General features: G+C 42.9%; 1 protein-coding gene across 2 annotated transcripts in view; it reads left to right on the forward strand.

The window, feature by feature from the left end:
- The first annotated feature begins 10,390 nt into the window (after nt 1–10,390).
- The window catches only part of FSTL1 (follistatin like 1), a 51,125-nt gene continuing 39,695 nt past the window's right edge, over nt 10,391–21,820 (forward strand). Inside the window, exons 1-2 of one of the 2 annotated variants that reach the window (XM_033855788.2) lie at nt 10,391–10,530; nt 10,692–10,748. In XM_033855788.2, the coding sequence (XP_033711679.1) occupies nt 10,528–10,530; nt 10,692–10,748 (60 nt within the window). In that variant the 5' untranslated portion in view covers nt 10,391–10,527. The remainder of the gene's footprint in view (nt 10,531–10,691; nt 10,749–21,820) is intronic. The other variant, XM_004313196.4, reaches the window with a different exon arrangement.

Consider the following 21,820-nt stretch of genomic DNA (forward strand, 5'->3'; position numbering starts at 1 on the left):
TAACATTTGCAGGTTCCAGAGATTAGGAAGTAAATAAATCTTTGTGGGAGTCGGGGGGGAGCATTTTTTTAGCCTACCACAAGTCCCATTCAAGTCTCTGAGACCTTATTTCTTGCCAATAAGTTCCTTCTTGTCTTAGGCTAGTATAAGTTGAGTTTAATCACTTGTGTTAAAGGTATCTTAAATGATACACATCCCCATGTCTGCAGCAAGCTGGGAAAAACACGGAGGAAGCAGCCTAGTGCAGTGGACAGAACATCTGCTCTTCTGCAAGTGTTTGCGAAAACCATTTCCTTTTCCCAGCTTTGATACTTCACACCTCTTACAAAGATTAGGTTTAAAGGACTGTTGCATTTGCATATGCTAACTATTTTGTTTTAAACACTCTGTACTTATATTTATGGGCTGATGATCAGTTGGGACTTTTTTCAATTATGATCAGAAAACTCAACCTAAGAGGCTTGAGCAAAACCAAGCAGACAACAAAGCTAAAAAATCTGGGGCTAATCAGGTACAGCTCAGTTTGAGGCTCTGATGATATTATTGGGCTCCATCTCTTAGCTCTGTCTCTTTACGATTGGTGGTATCTCAGGTCCCAGGAAGCGGCCCCTTGCAGCTTCAAACTCACATCATCTTGTACCCTGGCCAGTGGAAGAGAAAGTAGCCTTCCCTGATGGGTAGAACAGAAATCTTGAAATTGGATCTCATTGGCCCTATTGGTCTGACTTCTGTCAGATGTCTACTGCTGAACTGTGGCCAAGGGAATGAAAAGCATTAGCTTACCCTAGAGATCATTGCTTTAGCTCTAGAGTGGACTAGAACACAAGGATGAAGAGTGGAAGAGGAATGGTATTCTAGAGGGATATGCAATATGGTTACCTGAAGTGGGGTGAAAGCATGCTGGCTGCAAAAGGAATAGATGTGTACTTAATATCAGAGATTTCATGATATAAATTCCTTTATTTTTTCAAATGAATAGGCCTGTCAAGCTCATGATAAATAGATTGTCATAAATCATAGTTTTGTGAACACAATATGATAATTTATACTACCAATTCACAGAATTTTCAGAAATTAACTTGGAGAAGATTGTGTGAATCTAGCGCCTCTAGACAGGGTAGAATAGGCATACATATAAATTACACATTGTTCTGTGTATGTAAATAAACACATAAATATGTAATATTTCCCTAAGTTGGTGATGAAAGCATCTTGTCACAGGTGCTCTCAATGATTAAACAAAATGTCACAATGATTTGATTAATGTCACAATGAACGTGATTAACAATAATAAATATTGCATTCAATTCTAGAAATGTTCTTTTGGCTTGAGAGTGAGATTTAGTTTTCTGTAGCAGCGGTCTTCGAACTTTATGGTGACATACCTCCAGCAATAACAATGGACTAAATATATACATTATAAAACATACACAAAATATAAAATAAGAAGATGAGTTAAAGACAAAATAATCAACATTTAAAAAACACATCATTTTACTTATTAATGGTTGAAAAACCTTTACGCTCTCATTGGAATAATAATAAATTTAGTGAGAGTGGTGTTTTTATTTTATTTAGAAAATATTTGCTTAATGTTTTGTGACAGAGACAGTTGAAGGTCTGATCCTAAGTCCAGTTTATTTTGATATTTGGTTTGATGACTGTGAGAGGTGAAAAAGATAACTCATTTTTATAGACAAAATTGTGTTTACCCAAAACTTATATGTTGAACCCCCAATGTGGCTGTATTTGGAAATAGAGCCTTTAAGGAGGTAATTAAGGTTAAAAGAGGTGAGAAGGGTGGAGTCCAAATCCAATAGGACTGGTGTCCCAATAGGATGTGTCATGTGAGGACACATCAAGGAGGTGCCCATCTGCAAGCCAAGGAGAGAGACCTCACCGGAAACCAACCCTGTCAGTGCCTTGATCTTGCACTTCTAGCTTCCAGAACTGTGAGAAAATAAATTTTTGTTCGGTAAGCCACCCACTTTGTGGTATTCTGTTACAGCAGCCCTAGCAGACTCATACACTCCAAATGTTCATAGATCAAATGGGAGATGTGCATCAGTGGCCCACTCGCAAAATTATGACAGTGTTATAAATCAATCATGCAAAAGTTTTGTCTAAATTTGGCTAGTAAATTTCCATCTGCTCCAGAAATCATTTGTTCTTCAAATTAACTGAAAGTTTTTACATATTTAAACTTTTCACAAGTGAGTAGATAAACTATTAAAACTCTTTGCTGGGAGATTTTTTAAACAGGTTAGAAAATTTTGTTAAATTTATTTATTTATTTTTAAACATCTTTATTGGAATATAATTGCTTTACAATGTTGTGTTAGTTTCTGCTGTATAACAAAGTGAATCAGCTATATGTATACATATATTCCCATATCCCTTCCCTCTTGGGTCTCCCTCCCACCCTCCCTAACCCACCCCTCTAGGTGGTCACAAAGCACTGAGCTGATCTCCCTGTGCTATGCGGCTGCTTCCCACTATCTATCTGTTTTACATTTGGTAGTGTATGTATGTCAATGCTTAAAGTTTTTTAAATGTGCATACATGAGAGTTTTTTATGGCGCCACACCTTTTTTGTTTGGGACAACAAAATCACCTAACAATGAAACGTTTCCAAATATCCGATTTCAAAGTATTTTCTCCATAGCACAAGTTTGTTTTTGTTTTTGTTTTTTTGTGGTACGCGGGCCTCTCACTGTTGTGGCCTCTCCCGTTGCGGAGCACAGGCTCCGGACGCACAGGCTCAGCGGCCATGGCTCACCGGCCCAGCCGCTCCGCGGCACGTGGGATCTTCCCGGACCGGGGCACGAACCCGTGTCCCCTGCATCGGCAGGCGGACTCTCAACCACTGCGCCACCAGGGAAGCCCACAAGTTTGTTTTTAAGAGCAATTACTTTCTCACTCATTATTAGCATCACAAATTTTCCACGAAATGGTAGATTGTGTGTGGATTCTTCTTTTAACATGATTTACATGATAGGTAGCCTTGTTATCACATAATAAGACAACAAATTTAGAACAGCTGTCTTTTTTTTAACATCTTTATTGGGGTATAATTGCTTTACAATGGTGTGTTAGTTTCTGCTTTATAACAAAGTGAATCAGTTATACATATACATATGTTCCCATATCTCTTCCCTCTTGCGTCTCCCTCCCTCCCACCTTCCTTATCCCACCCCTCCAGGCGGTCACAAAGCACCGAGCTGATCTCCCTGCGCTATGCGGCTGCTTCCCACTAGCTATCTACCTTACGTTTGGTAGTGTATATATGTCCATGCCTCTCTCTCGCTTTGTCACAGCTCACCCTTCCCCCTCCCCATGTCCTCAAGTTCGTTCTCTAGTAGGTCTGTGTCTTTATTCCTGTCTTACCCCTAGGTTCTTCATGGCATTTTTTTTTCTTAAATTCCATATATATGTGTTAGCATACGGTATTTGTCTTTCTCCTTCTGACTTATTTCACTCTGTATGACAGACTCTAGGTCTATCCACCTCATTACAAATAGCTCAATTTCGTTTCTTTTTATGGCTGAGTAATATTCCATTGTATATATGTGCCACATCTTCTTTATCCATTCATATGTTGATGGGCACTTAGGTTGTTTCCATCTCCGGCCTATTGTAAATAGAGCTGCAATGAACATTTTGGTACATGACTCTTTTTGAATTATGGTTTTCTCAGGGTATATGCCCAGTAGTGGGATTGCTGGGTCATATGGTAGTTCTATTTATACTTTTTTAAGGAACCTCCATACTGTTCTCCACAGTGGCTGTACCAATTCACATTCCCACCAGCAGTGCAAGAGGGTTCCCTTTTCTCCACACCCCCTCCAGCATTTATTGTTTCTAGATTTTTTGATGATGGCCATTCTGACTGGTGTGAGATGGTATCTCATTGTAGTTTTGATTTGCATTTCTCTAATGATTAATGATGTTGAGCATTCTTTCATGTGTTTGTTGGCAGTCTGTATATCTTCTTTGGAGAAATGTCTATTTAGGTCTTCTGCCCATTTTTGGATTGGGTTGTTTGTTTTTTTGTTATTGAGCTGCATGAGCTGCTTGTGAATTTTGGAGATGAATCCTTTGTCAGTTGCTTCATTGGCAAATATTTTCTCCCATTCTGAGGGTTGTCTTTTGGTCTTGTTTATGGTTTCCTTTGCTGTGCAAAAGCTTTGAAGTTTCATTAGGTCCCATTTGTTTATTTTTGTTTTTATTTCCATTTCTCTAGGAGGTGGGTCAGAAAGGATCTTGCTGTGATTTATGTCATAGAGTGTTCTGCCTATGTTTTCCTCTAAGAGTTTGATAGTTTCTGGCCTTATATTTAGGTCGTTAATCCATTTTGAGCTTATTTTTGTGTATGGTGTTAGGGAGTGATCTAATCTCATACTTTTACATGTAGCTGTCCAGTTTTCCCAGCACCACTTATTGAAGAGGCTGTCCTTTCTCCACTGTACATTCCTGCCTCCTTTATCAAAGATAAGGTGACCATATGTGTGTTGGTTTATCTCTGGGCTTTCTATCCTAGAACAGCTGTCTTTATATCAGACAAAGGTTTGAGTTTTCAAGTTCGACAACATTTATGGCCTCTGCCCCAAGGTAATCTGTGAGCCTCAATGTAGTATAAAATGCTTTCATAGTCATTTCCCATATCATTACTAAATATTAAAATATTCTGCTCTATGTTAATTTATAAAATAAACCACATCAGTGACTTTCTACAGCATGCTATGCAGCGCTGGCCTCAGTCTCTTTGCTGCAGTATCTCATCTGTGAATTGTGCAGCACAGGGTTCCACCTGTGAGGGTAGCCGCGGAACCTTACCCTGAATCCTTCTTCCACTCTGTTCAAAGCAGCCACTCTTCTGTGGCTTCACATACACAGTTCTTCCAGAAGATGTTGCTTTCATTAAAGAAGTCATTTAATATTAAGAATGTATCTTTTCCAGCACTATAGCTTTCTGTAGTTGCTCACACACAAAAAGCAGTTCTTTGTTGATTTCATTATTGAAACAGAATCTAGCCAATCTTTAATAAGCAGTGAAACATTTGAGGCATCCATATTTTCATCACTATATAGCAACTATGGATGGTGTAATTTGCTCTAATACTTGTTTTTCCTGCTGATCTTCAGGAGTGTGTGTGTGTGTGTGTGTGTGTGTGTGTGTGTGTGTGGCTTTTTGAATTTTTTTTGCCAATTCCAGTGGTGTGTGCTGACCAAAATATGCATTTTAACTTGTTATTATATTGTTTTCCATGTACTATTTCTACTATTCCTGATTAGATCAGGAAGATAATTGTTCCCCCTCAAGGTATGTCTTTTGCTATTATGTAAGAAACCTAAAAGAGTGTCTCTAAATACTTAATAACAAATTGAGTGAAATTTTCTAAAGTACAGAATTGAGTACTGCATATCTTCGAACATCACCCCACCCCCCCCCCCAAAAAATGATAGGTATCTGTCTCAATGTCTTTATGTTCCAGATACCTGGTTTCTAAAGTTCTTGGTAATCCTAAGTACAACATTCCTGACAAATAACTCAAAGCATACTAAGCATGAGGATATCACTAATAATAATGAATGTGAATCCATGTTTCACATAGTCTTATTGTTACTTTTGTGTTTGACTCATTGTCAGATCTAATTAAGTCGTTTGTTTTTATCTTGTTAATGTGTCAGTCAGCGAGCTCTTTTCAGAAGTAGGAAACATGTCAGCTCTGACCTTTTCTTATTAATAGGAAGAAGGTTTATCCTCAATTTATGGTTCTGTTCCTAAAATGTTTTTTTGTTTTGCGGTACGCGGGCCTCTCACTGTTGTGGCCTCTCCCGTATGCACAGGCACAGCGGCCATGGCTCACCGGCCCAGCCGCTCTGCGGCATGTGGGATCTTCCCGGACCGGGGCACGAACCCGTGTCCCCTGCATCGGCAGGCAGACTCTCAACCACTGTGCCACCAGGGAAGACCCCTAAAATGTTTTTAATCTAGTTTAGTTAAAACTAGATCATATAATATGTAAATCCATTTAAGTGGGCACACTGCAGTATAACACAATATGTTAAAGGAAATGATGCCATCATCCCTTTGTGGGGAGAAGGCCCACTCTTTCCTCATGGTGTTTGGCAACAGGACATAACTCGTGACTGTCTGACATAGGGACTAAATATGGGCAACAGAGTCTATCTACATATTTACAAAGTTAATTTCTATTTTTAGATTGGAAATAAGTAAAAATAGACATTCCAATATTTTTTCCCATGCCCTCGGGGGACCCTGCACCCCAACTTTGGAGAGTACTGGTTTCACAGTGTAGGTTGGTGATTCGTTGCTGCAGCGGACATTCTTGGCTTGGTCCCAGCATTCATTCCTGCTTTTCCTGTCAACATTACCCTTATTTTCTTTTGGGTGTGTCTTCATTGGCTCAAATTAGCCCAGCCCAGCCTCCAATCAAAGTGACTGGTATGGAGATGTCAAGAAATTCAATTTATGCTTTCCTTTTTAAAAAGTGAACCCTAAGATTTTGTAGCAGCTCCCAAAAGAGGCTCTCTCCCTCACCCAGATGGGGTAGTCCAAGGGCGTGATGAGGCTGGCACTGAAACCAGTTTACCACCCTGAGAGCATAAACTGGAACTCTCAGAAGCCACCATATGGAACCCAGGGATGAAATAAGATTGCTGAAGGTAAAGAGGAGAGACGGCAAGAAACAGGGTCCTTGCTGACCTTATTTGCGGTCGGATGAAGGCTTTCCTGAAGCCAGACTTACCCCTGGATCTCTCAGCTACTAGGTGAATAAATTCTGTTTAATTGCATAAGCAATTTAAGTTGGCCTCTTTGTCATCTGCAGCCAAAAAATTCATCACTGATACAGCTGTCAACTCCTTTGTTTTGTTGTTATTGTTATCGGTTCGTTTTGTTTTGTGTTTATTATAGAGAGTCAAGTTAACCATACTCTGGAGCACAGAATTATCATCAGTATCTGCAAGGTCCTTCCATTGAATTATTCCCCTAGCAGCACACATTAATTATAAGCTTATGTACCAGGCACTGTTCTAAGTAATTTACACATATTAACACATATAATCTGCAGAACAATCCTATGGAGTTACTATTATTATTATCCCCATTTTACAAATGAGGAAACTGAGACCAGAGGTAAGTAACTTGCCCAAGGTTACTCAGTAAGTAATAAAGCCAAGATTTACTACCAAGGCAAATTTGAACCAAGGTAACCTGGCTCCTAAACCCATGCTCTTAATCACTACAGTATACCAGAAAGACTACACTATGCACATACTAACATTTGGCATTGTCCAACTCTCTAATTTTTGCCACTGTAATAAGTGTAAAGTAATATTTACCATTTCTTATGTAACTTTGGACAAGTTACTTAAACTCTCTGTGTCTAAGTTTCCTTACCTGTAAAATGGAGGTAATAAAATAATACTGATTTTATAGGGTTGTTGTGTAGTTTAAATAATGCCAGTGACTGTGAACATCTTTTCTCTACTTGTTGGCCATTCAGGATTCCTTTTTTTGAGAAACTGCCTGTTCATACCCTTTGACCATTTTTCTACTGAGTTTCCTGTCTTTTTCTTATTGATTTGCAGGGGTCACATATATATTGCAGTTATGTCCATTTTAGATATTACACATCTCCTTCTAATCTATCATTTTTCTGTGGTGCCCTTGTTTAACAGGAATCTTTAATTTTGATATAATCAAATTGATCAATTGTGCTCGAGATGTGGAGAGAATGAAGACATGAAAAACAATGTTTATGCCCTCAGCAACTTAAAATCTGGCTGAAGAATCAAGACTAACAACTATTATGAACAAGTGTCAGACACCATATAACAATATGCAATAAGATGCCAAGTTGTAAGTCTATGTAATCAACTATTAACCTCGGAAAAGTACCCCAATTTTTCTGAGCTTCAGTTTCCTTACTTGGAAAGTGGACACAATAAAAAAATACTTTTCAGTTTGTTGTGATAATTAAATAAAAAAGACCTGGCTCTTGTGGTTAGTACCTGGCATATAATACCGACTGCAATTCAGATGCAAAGCAGATTAATGAAATAATAATGGCTACCATTTATGAAGGGCTGCTACCTGCCTGGCACTTTCTATAAGATACCATATTTAAATTTCACAACCCCCTGCAAGGCATTATTGTCAGATGCAGAAACCTAGGTTCAGAGAGCTTCAGTAATCTGACAAAGTCACACAGCCAGTAAAAGGTGGCAACAAGATTGAAAGCCAGGTTCATTTGACCTCAAACCTCATGTGCTTTCCACTATGCCAAGTTATTGCCAGAAAAGGTACCAGAAAAGCAATGAAACTTTGCTTGGATCCTGAAAATTTTTTTAAAAAGACAGAATTTGAATAGACAAAAGGAAGAAGGAAGAGAGGAGACCATGCCAGATTCTGAGAGGGTGCAGTGCATGGGCCAGGGATGAAAAGTATTGTGAGTTCTTACAGGGCAGAAGCAAAACTTGTACAACATAGTGCCCTTCAGTCCCAGCACAGAGATTGGGACAGGTAGCTGGTGGGGGAATGCCTATTCCCTACTTCTCTTACTTCCATAACGAGGAAGCAGGAGTGCATTTTCTGACTGGGAAGCTTGAAGGAGGAACTAGGGATGTGTCCCTCTGACCCCTCAATTTTGGGAAGCAGGCCTGCCCCAGGAAGCATGCTTTTCTTTTCTGCTTTTCCAGAAACTGTAAAACTGCAGTCAGTTTTATACAAGCAGACTTTCCAACTCTGTTTGTGGCTGGTGGGGTATGTTCAATTCTGTGGTGAAGTACAAGCAGGTCCTTGTCCCTGCAGATCTAAAGCCACTGCCACCATTCCAGTTTTTACCAGGGACAGGCTGACATTTTGCTTTCCACCAGTCTGACTCCTGCAGCTATCTCAATGGATTCTGAACTTGTATGGGCGATATGGGTGTTATTTGAAGCCCCCTAAGACCACAACCGTCGGCACTCAATAAACCATGGTAAAAGAGTGAATGTGACAAATTCAGAGGACAATGAGAAGATGGCCTGATGTGAGCAGAGGACATATAAGTAGCTTAAGTAAGGTTAGATGGATGACTTACAAGAAAGGCTTTTGGATTTGACGTGGGAAGAGTGCTTAAGTTTCTGAGCAGGGGAAGAGCACGAGGAAGACCGTGTTTATGTAGAGATAATATGGCAGTGCGCTGCAGTGGAGACTGGCGGGGGCGAACTTGGAGCTGGAGGGAACCAGAGGTGGTTTCTATAATTCCTAAGTGAAAGAGGATGAAGGTCTGGCCTAGGGAAGTGGAAATGTGATGGGGGTGAAAGGATGAACAGAAGATCTCGAAGGAAAAACTGTCAGGATACGGTCACAACTGGGGTCTGAGAAGTAGAGATAACGTTTTTGAGGGAGGTAGATGAGCAGGCCCGGAACTGGTGGGAAGTGGGTCTCAGCCTTGGGCACATTAAATCTGAGGTGTCAAGTTGGTTTGCTCTCCGCACCAGGGACACCGGGCGCACAGTAGGAAAAAAGCTACAGTGGGAGCAGTTTGCGGAGTCAACGCTGTCAAAGACGCATCACGCATTTGAGGACCTCTGGGAAGAAGTTGGTGGAGATGTGAAGTATGAACATAGAGGGTGCCCGGGATGACCGAGGTGGGAGTAGGGACACAGGTGAAGCTGGGAAGAGGAGAGCAGGGGACCCCGGTCGCTCCTGGGCTTGAGGGAAGGACGGGATGAGGCTGCAGGCAAACGCTGGAATCAGGATCGTCTCAGCAGAGGAGGATGGCCTCCGCCTCCCACCCCCCTCCCCAGGAAATCCACAGTTGAACCCAAAGCAGCTTTCCTCAGGCTGGCTGGTCTTCTGGGCCCCGCGCCCCCTTCCTCGCGCTCTGGCGACAGTGATGCCCTGGACCCGGAGCTGCGGGGGTCCCTCTGCACCTCTGGCCCTCTATCAGCCGTAGGGGGCGACTTCAGCTCCCCACGCCGCAGGGCCTTTCCCCCCAGGTTCCCGCCCCAGGGCGAGCCAGGGCCCCCAGCATTACCGCCCCACCTGGCCACTGCCGCAGCCCGCACTCGCAGCCTGCCCGAGCTGCAGCAAGCCAGCGGCCCCTCCCGGGGGTGGGGTTTCGGCTCCCACACCAACACCCCCTCCGCCTTTGTTGCAGTGTCCCCCAGGACCACCCCCTCTGTGCCTCGGCTTCCACGTCCTGGGGGCTAAACTAGGGGCCTGGGTTTCGGGAAAGGGGTTCGGCGGCGCCAGGACGCTCGCGGGCTCCAGGACGTAGCGAGGGGCTGGGAGGAGGGAGCGGAACCCTGAGCCGCGGGGGCCGCTGCTGCAGAAGGGGGAGGAGAATGGGGAGGAGCTGGGGGGCAGGCTGTCGGGGAAGGAGGGGTCTTAAGGGGCGGCGAGGCCAGGTCGGATTTCCTCTGAGGCTGGCGATCGGCGAAGCTCCCACCTTCCCTTAGAGCTCGCTGCAGCCGCCTGCCCCCGCGCCCTCCGGAGACCGGAACGGGACCATGGTGAGAGCGGGGTTCGCTGCGCGGAGCCGAGCGCACTGGCCCGACCCCTCTGGGCGGCCGAGGGTGGCCGGGCGGAGGGAGCGAGCCTCCGAGGCACGAGGAAGTTTCCGGGATCGACACGGGGCCCGGTGCCTTCACTCTCGCTCTTGTCTTTTCCGCAGATGTGGACACGCTGGCTCGCGCTCGCGCTGGTGGCGGTCGCCTGGGTCCACGCCGAGGTAGGTGAGCCTCTGAGGAGGTCCGAACTCAGGCGCCGGGGCCACTGGGGTCTGCGCGTCGCGCGGGCGGTGCGTGCGTCCAGGGGATGCTCTCCCCGGGTAGGACTGGGAGTTTCCATCTGCCGGGTGAGGGGGGCGCTCGGAGCAGAAATGCTGCTTACGAAACTTAAACCTAAAAATCAGGAAAAGTAGTTTGGGCCGTCAGCGGGAACCCCCCCGCGGCTAATATGGAGGGAGAGTGGGGAGGGGGAGAGAGGACGAGCAGGGCCGATTGGGATGCAGGCGGCCACAAGAGCAGGAGCCGAGTTCAAAAAGGCGCCTGAGTTCTTTCCTTCACTTAAGAGGAAATTGAGAATAGTTGGAGACTTTTCCCTTCCGAGTCTGTCTCCTGGGGGAGGGGGGTCGGGGGATCTCAAGAGACTCTTCCTTTAGGGCGGGATATTTTTTTTTCTTTTATAAAGCAAAATGATGATTCTCTGGGGGTTTTTTTTTCTGTTTTTGTAAAGTGCCCTCGGATTTTGCGTTATTATCAGAGCCAAATAACGGCCTTTTAATATCTCAATTTTTTTCTTAAACTGGCGTTGCGCAAGTATGAGCGATCCATTGCTCTGCTCTTTGAGGGCTCTGCGTTTCCAGTCAAAGTATTTCAGCGCCTTTTGGGTAATGTTTTCTTTTCAACTCCAGTGACCTTCCTGAGACACTACAAACAAACCAACAAACCCTTCGCTCACAAGCCCCTCCATTAACTCAAAGGTTTATGGACAGAAAATAAACAATTCTAAATTCCCTGGGCTCTAGTCTCCAGAAAAGTGAGGTCAGAAACCAAACATTTGATAATTATGGCAGGAAATGTGGAAGGAATTAAAAAGCATGAGGGAGAAGAAATGGAATGTACATTACAAAAGAAATAGCTCCCTGGTGGGTGGTTATTCTTCCTCTTTGAATTTTTTTTCTTCATATTACAGTTTAGCCCCACCCTTAGCATCACAGCTTGACTGCCCAGAAAAGTCATAAAAGCCTGCAAGGTCTTCACGATTAAAAAAAAAAATACACATTATACTGAACTCTCATTTAATTCACTACCACACTTTTGGTTGATCTGGAAACACGTGCTGTTTTTACTCACAATGAAATAAAAATAGCTAATGTTTTTTGGATATCTACTTTGTGTTGTAATAAAACTCCATTTGAGTGATGGGGACACTAAGTCAGAAAGGTCATGTAATTTACCTAGTGTCCTAAGTTGTTAAATGGTAGGAGTGGGATTTGAACACAGTCAGGCATCGCACCCCAGGCCCTTAACCACTGTCTCACACAAGGACTTCATATTTGCTATGTACTTCTCATATAGCAGACATTGGTTAGGCTGCATGCCTCATTTCTTTTAAAGCTTCCCAGAACCTTGTAGGGTCAGTTTTGTTATCCACAATTTACAGAGGAAGAAACAGGTTCCGGAGACTAGGTAACCTGCCCAAGGTCTCACAGCTATTTCTTAGGAAGGATCTGAACCCAGCTCCTTCCACTGGTGGAGCTCATCTTGAACTCCAGATCTGCTTCTAATGCATTTTGTTCTCCAGGGTTTGAGTTTGAGGGAGGATCCTTCACTGGCTGATTTAGTCCTGGCTGAGAAACAGCCTTCCATCCCTGCTGTTGCCCTCAAAAGGCTGCTGTAGTCCATTGATGGACGAGGTGAATCCCTGGTTTGTTTTACTGCAGCTTTAGGAATTGCCAGCTACTGTGTGAAATCGCTCTGTGAACTGGAATGCACATTTGAGGAGTGAGGATGCCATAGGTTCACTCACCACAAGGCTCTGTAGCCCAAGGTCTGGGATCTATTCTCTCAAGCTGTTTGTACTATACACCCCCCCACCCCCCACCCCCAGTGCATTGCAGGGAAAAGCTTAGCCCTCATAGGAAGTTCCCCCAGCAGCAATTTCCTGCTTGAGGTGGAAGAGCAGAAAGTACTCTCACAGAATTCCCAAGGCAAAATCGTGGGGAAAGAGGCAAAATCAAGAAGTGCTGAGGCATGAAAACGGAGGAAGTGGTGCAGAAAGAAGGTTGTGAACTCAGGGTATGTGAGGAGTAGGTATGATGTAGCTTTCATTTCATGACTCCAGATTATTAAGGATTATTTTTTTTATCAATACAATCTCTTGGTATCTGACCCTGGTAACATTTGGCAAGTTTTTAATCAGTGTTTTAATAATAATAAATGAAAAGGTAGATTAGCCCTAGCAATTTGGATATTACTTTCAGCATTTTATCGTGTAGTTAATGGTGCTTTTGCAGTGGAATTTTTTTCCTTGTTAGCTGCAACAACATATAGCAAACAAAGCCAAGTAATGGTATTGACTGTTTTTATTGACATGAATCCACTTTAGTAGACTTTAGGGCTGAAATCGTACAAATATTGTTGACCTTTTAAAATGAAATTTAAAAGACAAACTTAGTTTTCTTGGTGCTTTTTGATTTAATACAAGCACAAGGATTCAATTCAGCATATTTTTAAAGTATGTGATTGCACAACAAATTATGCTGATAGTTGAAGAAGCCAAGTCTTTGGAATAGTAGTAGACCTCTAGAATCAGGTGTCCCTAGCTTGAGAAAAGGTGGTTGTCGTCATTATTAGTGCCAGTCTATAAATCCTGTTTGGTTAGATTCAAGAAACTATTAACAAATCTCATTAAGGAAAGTGTTATATTTTTAATGTTTTTCATGGTCTCTTGGCACCTCAGGGTTGATTTTTTGACTGCTTCCTCTTTTTCTTTCTTTTTGTCTTAATACTTCAGGCAGCCTCCATCAAAATTCCATCCCATCCACTTGAGCTCACAGCCATGTACTCTTTAGAGTCTGCTTGAAACGGGGTGTTGGCACATATCTCTTGATGAGCATATATTAGTATCTGCAATGGACAAGGAATGGGGTGTTGCAGCGGCAGAGCAAGCTACCTTGTTTCAGAATCTTTTGGGAGGGGGCTAGGTGGGCCTGCTCACTCTTCCTTCACCCATCCCCCTCCCATTGAGAATTACTGCAGTTCACTGCGAGGTGTGGATAGTGGAGGCTGGGAAAGGTTGACATGTGCCCTTGAGTCTCGGGAGGTGGTGGGTATGAGTCTATTTTAACACCAAAAGGCAGCCTTGGCAAGTGCCCAAGCACACTCCACTCTCCGTTGGTGGTTATCTCTGCTGGCACTCTGATTTCCAACATTCCAGGTCTATAAATTCATCACGATAAGTCACAAGTACAGGAGACTGATTCACAAATCAGAACACTCATTCCAGTAAGGGAATACTTAACCTATGAACTGTGAGCGCATCATTTAAGATAATAGCAGCAAGAACAATAACAATTATACAGATAGGCAAGAAGATTTTTAGGGCATTGTCCCTCTGAAGCCAGGTTTCATAACCTCATTTATACCCTATTATCAACATACAGTTAAGCAACCACCAGGGGTATTATTGGCAGATGTGGGGTCTCCTCTTTATTCTTTAGAATTATTCTAATAGTGGATTCAGGAAGACCTAGAGTGTGATTTTCCCATTTTGCCTTGATTTTCCCCACATCCTCTGACTGCTTCTTGAAGCTACAGAAAAAACTAGGATTTTAATATCCATCTTGTACATTAACCACTATCTCTTGTTTGTTTATCCTTTGGCAAATAAACTCCTGGCTGTGATTCTGGAGACCATTGTTAGAAATTGGGATGTTAAAACATGGCAGTGACTCTGCTGAATAGCCAGAACAGATGGACAAGCACCCTGCAAATTGAGGCCCTGGATGTTGAAAATGTCTTTAGAAAGGACATGTCACAATTCCCATAGACATCTCTGGATTGGGTAATGGAAAGCAGGAGTCCATTCTCAGGCTCAGAAGAATGAGTTTGGGAAGAGCTGTGAGGTGGGGGCATGGGCTGCTATGAATGTAATGTCGCAAAGAAGAAAATAAAGTCTTCAAAGTCAGTGAGGCAGGAAGACACATGTTTCCAGGAGAACAGGGAAAGGATGAGCTGTAAATGCCAGTGGTCACACATGGAGGATTGAAAACATCATGGTGTCTTTTTCCTGCTCCTTTTCAAATAAATGGACATCCAGACAGAAATTTCTAGCAGCCACAAATAGTATTAGCTTAAGGACACCAGATATTATAGGACTGAAAAACAACTTACACTTAGATGGGTTCATTTTGTAAGCTATGTGACTGATGTCCTGTAGGTCAAATGCATACTTTTCTCTAAGGTTCCATCTTCTGTCACTTGGGACTTTGGCATGGGGTGCTTTCTCCAGGAGTGAGTCATTAACAGCACAGGCCTTCACTTCATGGTGCCCATCAGTCAGTATTCCCTGATGTAGGCTGAGCATGCCCTACACAGGGCAGAGTCATGGATGTCGTAGCAAGCATAGCTATGTCAGAGTCATAGCAAGACATGGTCTCTGCCCTCAGGTTGCTTACAATCTAATGGTGAGCCGTTAGATTTAAACTGGCAGCTATACTGTATAATATTATAACTGCATGATGAACAACTATCTTCATTATTATTATTGCTTTTTTTTACATTAACAAGGACTTCCCCTGATTTTTAAAGTTATTTTACATTAGTACAATGCACAAATCTTTAATGTATAGTTTGATGAACTTTCACATGTGAATATACCCATGTAGCCACCACCCAATCAAGACTGAGGGAGTTGGTACAGTACGGAGGCTATGAACTCAGGGTGTGTGGAAACAGTTAACATGAAAAAAAGTGAGGTATAGATATGATCGAGGTTACGTTTCATCACCTGATGATCATTAATTATCATTTAATTAGTCCAGTCTCTTGATGTCTGTCCCTACTAACATTTGGCGAGCTTTTAATTCATGATTTAACAATAATGAACCTTTAATAATTCATGAAAAGGTAAATGAACCCTCTCCATATGAGACTTGCACTTTGGATATTATTTTAAGCATTTTTAACTTGTAGTTAACAGTGCTTGCAGTAGACAATTGTTTTCCTTGTTAGCTACAAAAACATAGCAAACACAGTTAAATACAGTCTTTATTGACATGAATTCATTTTAGCAGACTTTGTGTAGCTGACTTGACTGTTTTGCTGATGGATATTTCAGGGCTCCATATAATCTACGCTGAGAAACCAAATCAAGGAAAGAAACTCAGTTAATTCTGTTTGACCGCTTTGCCCTGGTCATTCATTATTACTTTTAAAGGGACTCTACATAAGACGCCTATCACATTAGGAAAGCTAAAAACTTAAAGCCTACTACCTACCTAACAAGAGGAAAAGAGTTAAGAGTTAACAGCAATATATGCCACTAAAAGTTATGTTTACAAAAAATTTAAGGCTCCGGCAAATGATGATCATTTAAATAAAAAAGCAGAACACCCCCCCACTCCAATGCCTATCCTCACAACTATGTAACAATCTATAGAGAAGTATGACAAAATGTCTTAAAATCCATCATGAGGATTCTTGTGACATCTCACCTTTTTCGAGAGGAATTTATCCTTCTAATATATGCTATTTTATTTAAATAAGAAAGTGTTATTTTCTGATAAAATATGGAAATTAAATATGTTCATAAAAAGCTCAGAGAATATAGAAAAAACTAGAGCAACGAATAAAGTTGCCCATAATTCTACCACCTAAAGATAAACTAGCCCTTCATCCCTCCTTTCAGAGAAATTATCAAAGTCAATTAACAGATGTATGTGATATGCCTACTAGACACTGTAAGCAATGAAAATTAGTGCCTCCCAACACTATGATAAATCGCCTGCAGAGATGGAACAAACATGGTGTGCATGTCACCACTACCCTCTCCCTTACCCATGGCAGACCTTACTAATCAATCAGAATTCTTCCTTCTGAGCCTGGAGGAGGTTAGAAAATCCTTCTCAGCAATGCTGTAGACAGCCACTAGCAGTTACTCTGTGTGTGAGATAAAAGACATTTGCCTTTTCTGCTGGAAAAGTCAATCCAATTTGACAGACATTGGTATATCTTTAGCCAGAATTAAGATGATTAGAAGGCAGAGTTTGGGACTATGTGAAACAACAACAACATGGGGCAATAGGTGATGGAACTAGGGTAGCAAATGGATGAAAATGTCGAGAAAACAGCAGTTTGTTCCTGGCTCAAGCTTCTAAGTTCTCTAGATGAGTTCGAACACCTTAAACCTGTAAGCCAAACTCTCTAATACTGGCCATCAACAAAAATATGAGAATTTTCTTGGCTCTTCTGCTGGAGTGAATAGTTGTTCTTGCTAAGGCTCTAAGAGCTGCTGCTGTCATAGATAACAGCTTCTGCATTAGCAGCCGCCTGGCAAGAAACTGCTAAATGGAAAGCTCTCTGGGTAGTTGGAGTACAAAATATATCCTGTAAATCTGCATTTTCTGCTGTGGTTGGAGGATTTCCATGTAATCTCTTTGCAGACTTTTTATATGCTCATTTGGAAGCCATCACTAGTAAGCTATTCCCAGGATTGTCTGAATTTATGACCTTTAAAATGTTTCCTGTATAATCCCAGACACTATTTGTGACCAACTAAGCTGTTGCCAAAACAAGTCATGTGACACATGGCAAAAGCATGATATGTTGCAGGCCCGGTTTATACATATGTGTGGCATGGGATATTGGCTTGAGGTAGGGAAAATGTCTTTTACTACTTTTTATCGTATTCAAGATTTAAAATCCTGTGTCTGAGGCAAAATTTGTCTTATTCCACAGTCTGTCATTCTGTCCCTCAGTGATAGTAAATGAATGTAATTTATTGATCTACAGCAGTGCCAGTTATACCAATCACTCTGCACATATACTGCTATTAAGAATAGTGTGGAACTAAAAGCAGTACCATATTGGTCCCTATTCTGAAGTAGCTGCTACCACCATAGCTACTGTACAGCTCAATGGACCTGGCCGTTAGGGGGCCAAATCTTTGGCATTCACAGAAATTACCACCCCCTTCCTCACCTCTTGCTGCTGGTGCAGAAATCCCTGAAATGCAGCTGTGGGATGGATGCCTTCTCAGAATTTGAGAGGCTCCAAGGGAGCTGCTGGGGCCATTTTCAGGCTGTTCACCTCGACCACTTGACCAGTCTGTCCAGTAGGTGGCAGCTTTTTGTGTGGAACTTCATCTGAAATTGTGTCTGTTCCTGGAGTGCTAGCGCTTTTCTCTTATTTCTTGTTTTCATGTCACTCAAGCCTTCTACTGAGTTCCTTTCTTCATTCTCTTCTCTTGTTCTCATATCTGGGTGTTTCCAAGTCTTACCTTTTACATGGACCCTGTTACAGAACTTTCTTATTATTAAGAAGAACATAGTGAAAGAGTCCTTGATTTAGAAGTTCTGCTCTTTCCCTTTCTTGCTAATGTTACCTTTTTAAAGCCACCTAATTAATATCTCTGACTTGCAGCCTCAGTTAAGAGCAAGGGCTTTGGGGTAATGAATAGGTTTGAATTCTGGCCTTGTCGAGCTGTGAAACCATGAGCAAATTACTTTACCTCCCTGAGCTTACTTTCTTCATTTGTAAAATGAATAATGGCTAGACGTCTCTCTTGCCTGTCAATCCAATTAGATAATAAAAAAGCCTCTTCTCCTCATAGCACACAGTCAACACCAAACACTTGCAAAAAAAAAGTGCATCTTAAGAGTCCCTACTGGGCACTGATAAAGACTGTTTTTAACTCTAATGATTTCAACAAGAGAATTCTCAGTTTACACATTAACATTCACTAGGCATTGTCTGTATTTGTACAACCTGTGCACTGGCTCAGATTGTTCTGTTCACTGATTTATCGTTGAGAGGAAGTATAGCGTAATGGTTTAGCACTCAGGCCTTGAAGCTACATTACCTGAGTTTAAATCCTAGCGTAGCCCTTATTAGCCCTGTGAACTTGGGGAAGCTACTTAACCTCTCTGGGTCTGTTTCTTCATCTATAAAATGGGCTTAATATGGAGTATTTACCCCATAAGTTAGTTGTGAGAATCAAGTAAGCTATTCCATGTAAAGCAATTAGAAGAGTGGTTTGGCACACAGAGTACAGTAAATGTTAGCTATTATTATCAAGCTTGTGGCATCTCTACTTATTGGAAGAGCTCCAAAAGCTATGGTGTGTGTGTATGTGTGTGTGTGTTTGCACACTCGCATGTGCTCATGGCTGGCAGAACTCCCCTTGCTTCCTTTATTCTCTCCAGCGATTAAGGATCACCTTTTAAAAGACAACTAGAATATTTATTTCAGTGGATGCTTTGACGCCCAGAATTCATATCAGAACCCTTGCCTCTACTTAGCCAATCTTGCCTTCAAACTTCCAGCATTTCCTCTGTGAAGCCACAGCTCTGTCATTCCTCGGGGAAAAGAGTTAAGGACTCATTGAGCACCTTCCTTGCACAGGCAGTGCATGTTGTAAGCCAGCATAGGTTTTCCCTGAAGACTGAGTGAACAAGGCAGAGAACTGGCAAGGGAAGAAGAGTGAGAAAAGGCAGAAAAGAGAGGTGATAAAACTCCTCTGGAATTTTTCCAGATTCAGCTTTTCTCCTGTGTCCACCCTTCTTACACATGGAGGTGGCCACCAGATATCTTGGATTTTTTGTGGGATTTGTCATTTGCATATTCTTGCTGTAGTCCCCGTAGCACAGCCTGTCCCCGTGCCACAAATACTCAATTTGGGGTTTAGAAAATAATGATCAGGCAAAGGAATAGAACCCTTTGCTTTCACTGTTTGAAAAATAAATACCGGGCTTCCCTGGTGGCGCAGTGGTTGAGAGTCCGCCTGCCAATGCAGGGGATGCGGGTTTGTGCCCCGGTCCAGGAGGATCCCACGTGCCGCGGATGGCCGCTGAGCCTGCGCGTCCGGAGCCTGTGCTCCGCAATGGGAGAGGCCACAACAGTGAGAGGCCCGCGTACCGCAAAAAAAAATAATAATAAAAAGAAAAAGAAATACCTTCTCTCAAAGACAGGGTAGGAAGTATCCCTGGAGCAGGCTGATTTGTCCGTTTGGGAACCAAGGCAGTGCTTCGGGTGTTTTGCACACAAACTTGAGTCCTCTGCTGCTGTGTCTGGCAGCCAGCCCTGACTGCAGCCTCACGTGGCCACCAATTCCCAGGCCCCGGAGCCTGGTCTCTTTATTGCTCCCTGCGTTGCTCTCTTCATCTTTTCCCTCTGCCTTCTTGTCTTTCCTTTTCTTTCTCATCTCCTTCCTCCACCATAACAAAGAGGTCATCGTGGAGTGTTTGGGCTGCATTTTCGGAGCTGCCAAAACATACACAGAGCACCAGGTTCACATTTCATGCAGAGAGAAAGCTGCACAAAATCTTGATGCATTATTTTGCTTCACCATCTGGGCCAAAGTAACAGTTCTCCAAGTAAACTCAAGGAAGGAAAGGTTTCCTGTTCTCTGTCAGGCACTGAGTTAATGCTGGTGACTAAGACACAGACCTGTCCCCAAGGAGCTTGCAGTCCACTGGGGGAGGCACACAGGGCGGAGTGACCCAGCATGGTAAGTGCTAGGACAGGGCTGACAACGTAACCCAGCACTGGGGGTTGCGGGAAGGCCTCACAGAGGGTGTGCCCCCAAGCTGAGCCCCAAATATGAGTGGTGTTAGCCAGACAACAGCAGGGAGAGGGAAAGAGCCTTATCTAACTCTCACAACATGATGATGCTGTTACTATAATCTTCATTTATCAGTGAAGAAACCATGGCTCAGAAGATTGTTAGTTACCCTAAATCAGTCACCTAGTAAATCGTAAAGCCAGGATACAAACCCAGGACTTCCAACTCTCAAGGAAGGCAAATACTCTGTGTTCAAGTGTGCTTAAGGTCCACTGAGTCTTATTTCTGAAAGTGACTTTGAAAACAAAGCAAAGACCTTTTCTCTCTAGGTTATGTGGACTCAAAAACAACTGCACAGGCTCTGTCATTTAACTCTTCATGCTCTATCAGCTGCAAGTGCCTGGATCAATACTTGAGGCCTGGTAATGGTCGTTCTGGCCACATCGACATGGGCATGGCCTCAACTTGGTTCGGGTCCAAGTGCTTCTTTGACCCACATTGAAGTACAGTATAGTTGTTCCACCAGAGCACTTGCCTCATAATGGTCAGTGACTCAGGAGCTGCTTTAAAACAATTTCTTTGTCCTTCAGATGTATTCACAGCGATTCCACATTGAATAAGACCAAACTTCAAGACAGCTCTAAGACTCCAGCTAAGTGTCTGGGTATGGTTGTTCAGACTGTCGACTGCACAAAAGTGGCTGGCGAAGGGAGCCAACTGGGCTGACTCCATCCTGCACTCTGCTTACCAGTCTCTGTGCCCTATCCTGGGCCTTGTCTGCCCACCCAGGGGGAGAACCACCTTTTTTCTAACTGATGTGCAGAGCTTCCCAGACCCAACATTTTCTCTCAGATATAAGATGCTTATTTGACTATGGTGGCCATTTCTCCTCTGTACATTTTGTAAATTGATATCATTCAGAGTCTTAGAAAGCTTTCACAACAGGCTTCCACCAAAAGCCAGTTCTGTATGTTTGTGGATTTTCCTCATGGATTACCTAAGATGATACAAATGGAAATTTTAAAAAATCTGTCCTTTTACAACCAAAAATGTGCTACTTTTGGCTCTTGCCCAACTCAATTTAGTTTGGGAACTATGATTCCCCAGGAATTGAGAAAAGCATTCCTAGCTTCCCCCGGATTGCTGGATTAGCACAACTTCCCTCAGCCCACAGCTGAATTCCAGCGCCGAGGAAGAAACGTCTTAGACAGAGTGAACTCCCAGCCTGGAGCCTGTCAGAGGTTGTGTCATGTGTTTGCATTAGCTGAATAAAAAGCAAGCAAGCTTTCTGGCCTTACTCCCCCTCCTCCCCACACCCCGCTCTGGAGAGGCCGGTTAAAGTCTAGACAGTGTCTGCTTGGCAGTGAGCCTTTTCAGCACAGTCTGCACAGTTCTGCAGCTCTGACTTGGGTTGCCTCTCTTCACTCATTCCCTGCCCCCTCGCCCCCGTTTTCTTAGTTAGCCTTAAACTGTCTCAGGGGACTGGCATGAGCCTCACATGTAAGAAGCAGGTGA

Source organism: Tursiops truncatus, chromosome 4, assembly GCF_011762595.2.
Source record: "Tursiops truncatus isolate mTurTru1 chromosome 4, mTurTru1.mat.Y, whole genome shotgun sequence".
In the NCBI taxonomy this organism is placed as follows: Eukaryota; Metazoa; Chordata; class Mammalia; order Artiodactyla; family Delphinidae; genus Tursiops; species Tursiops truncatus.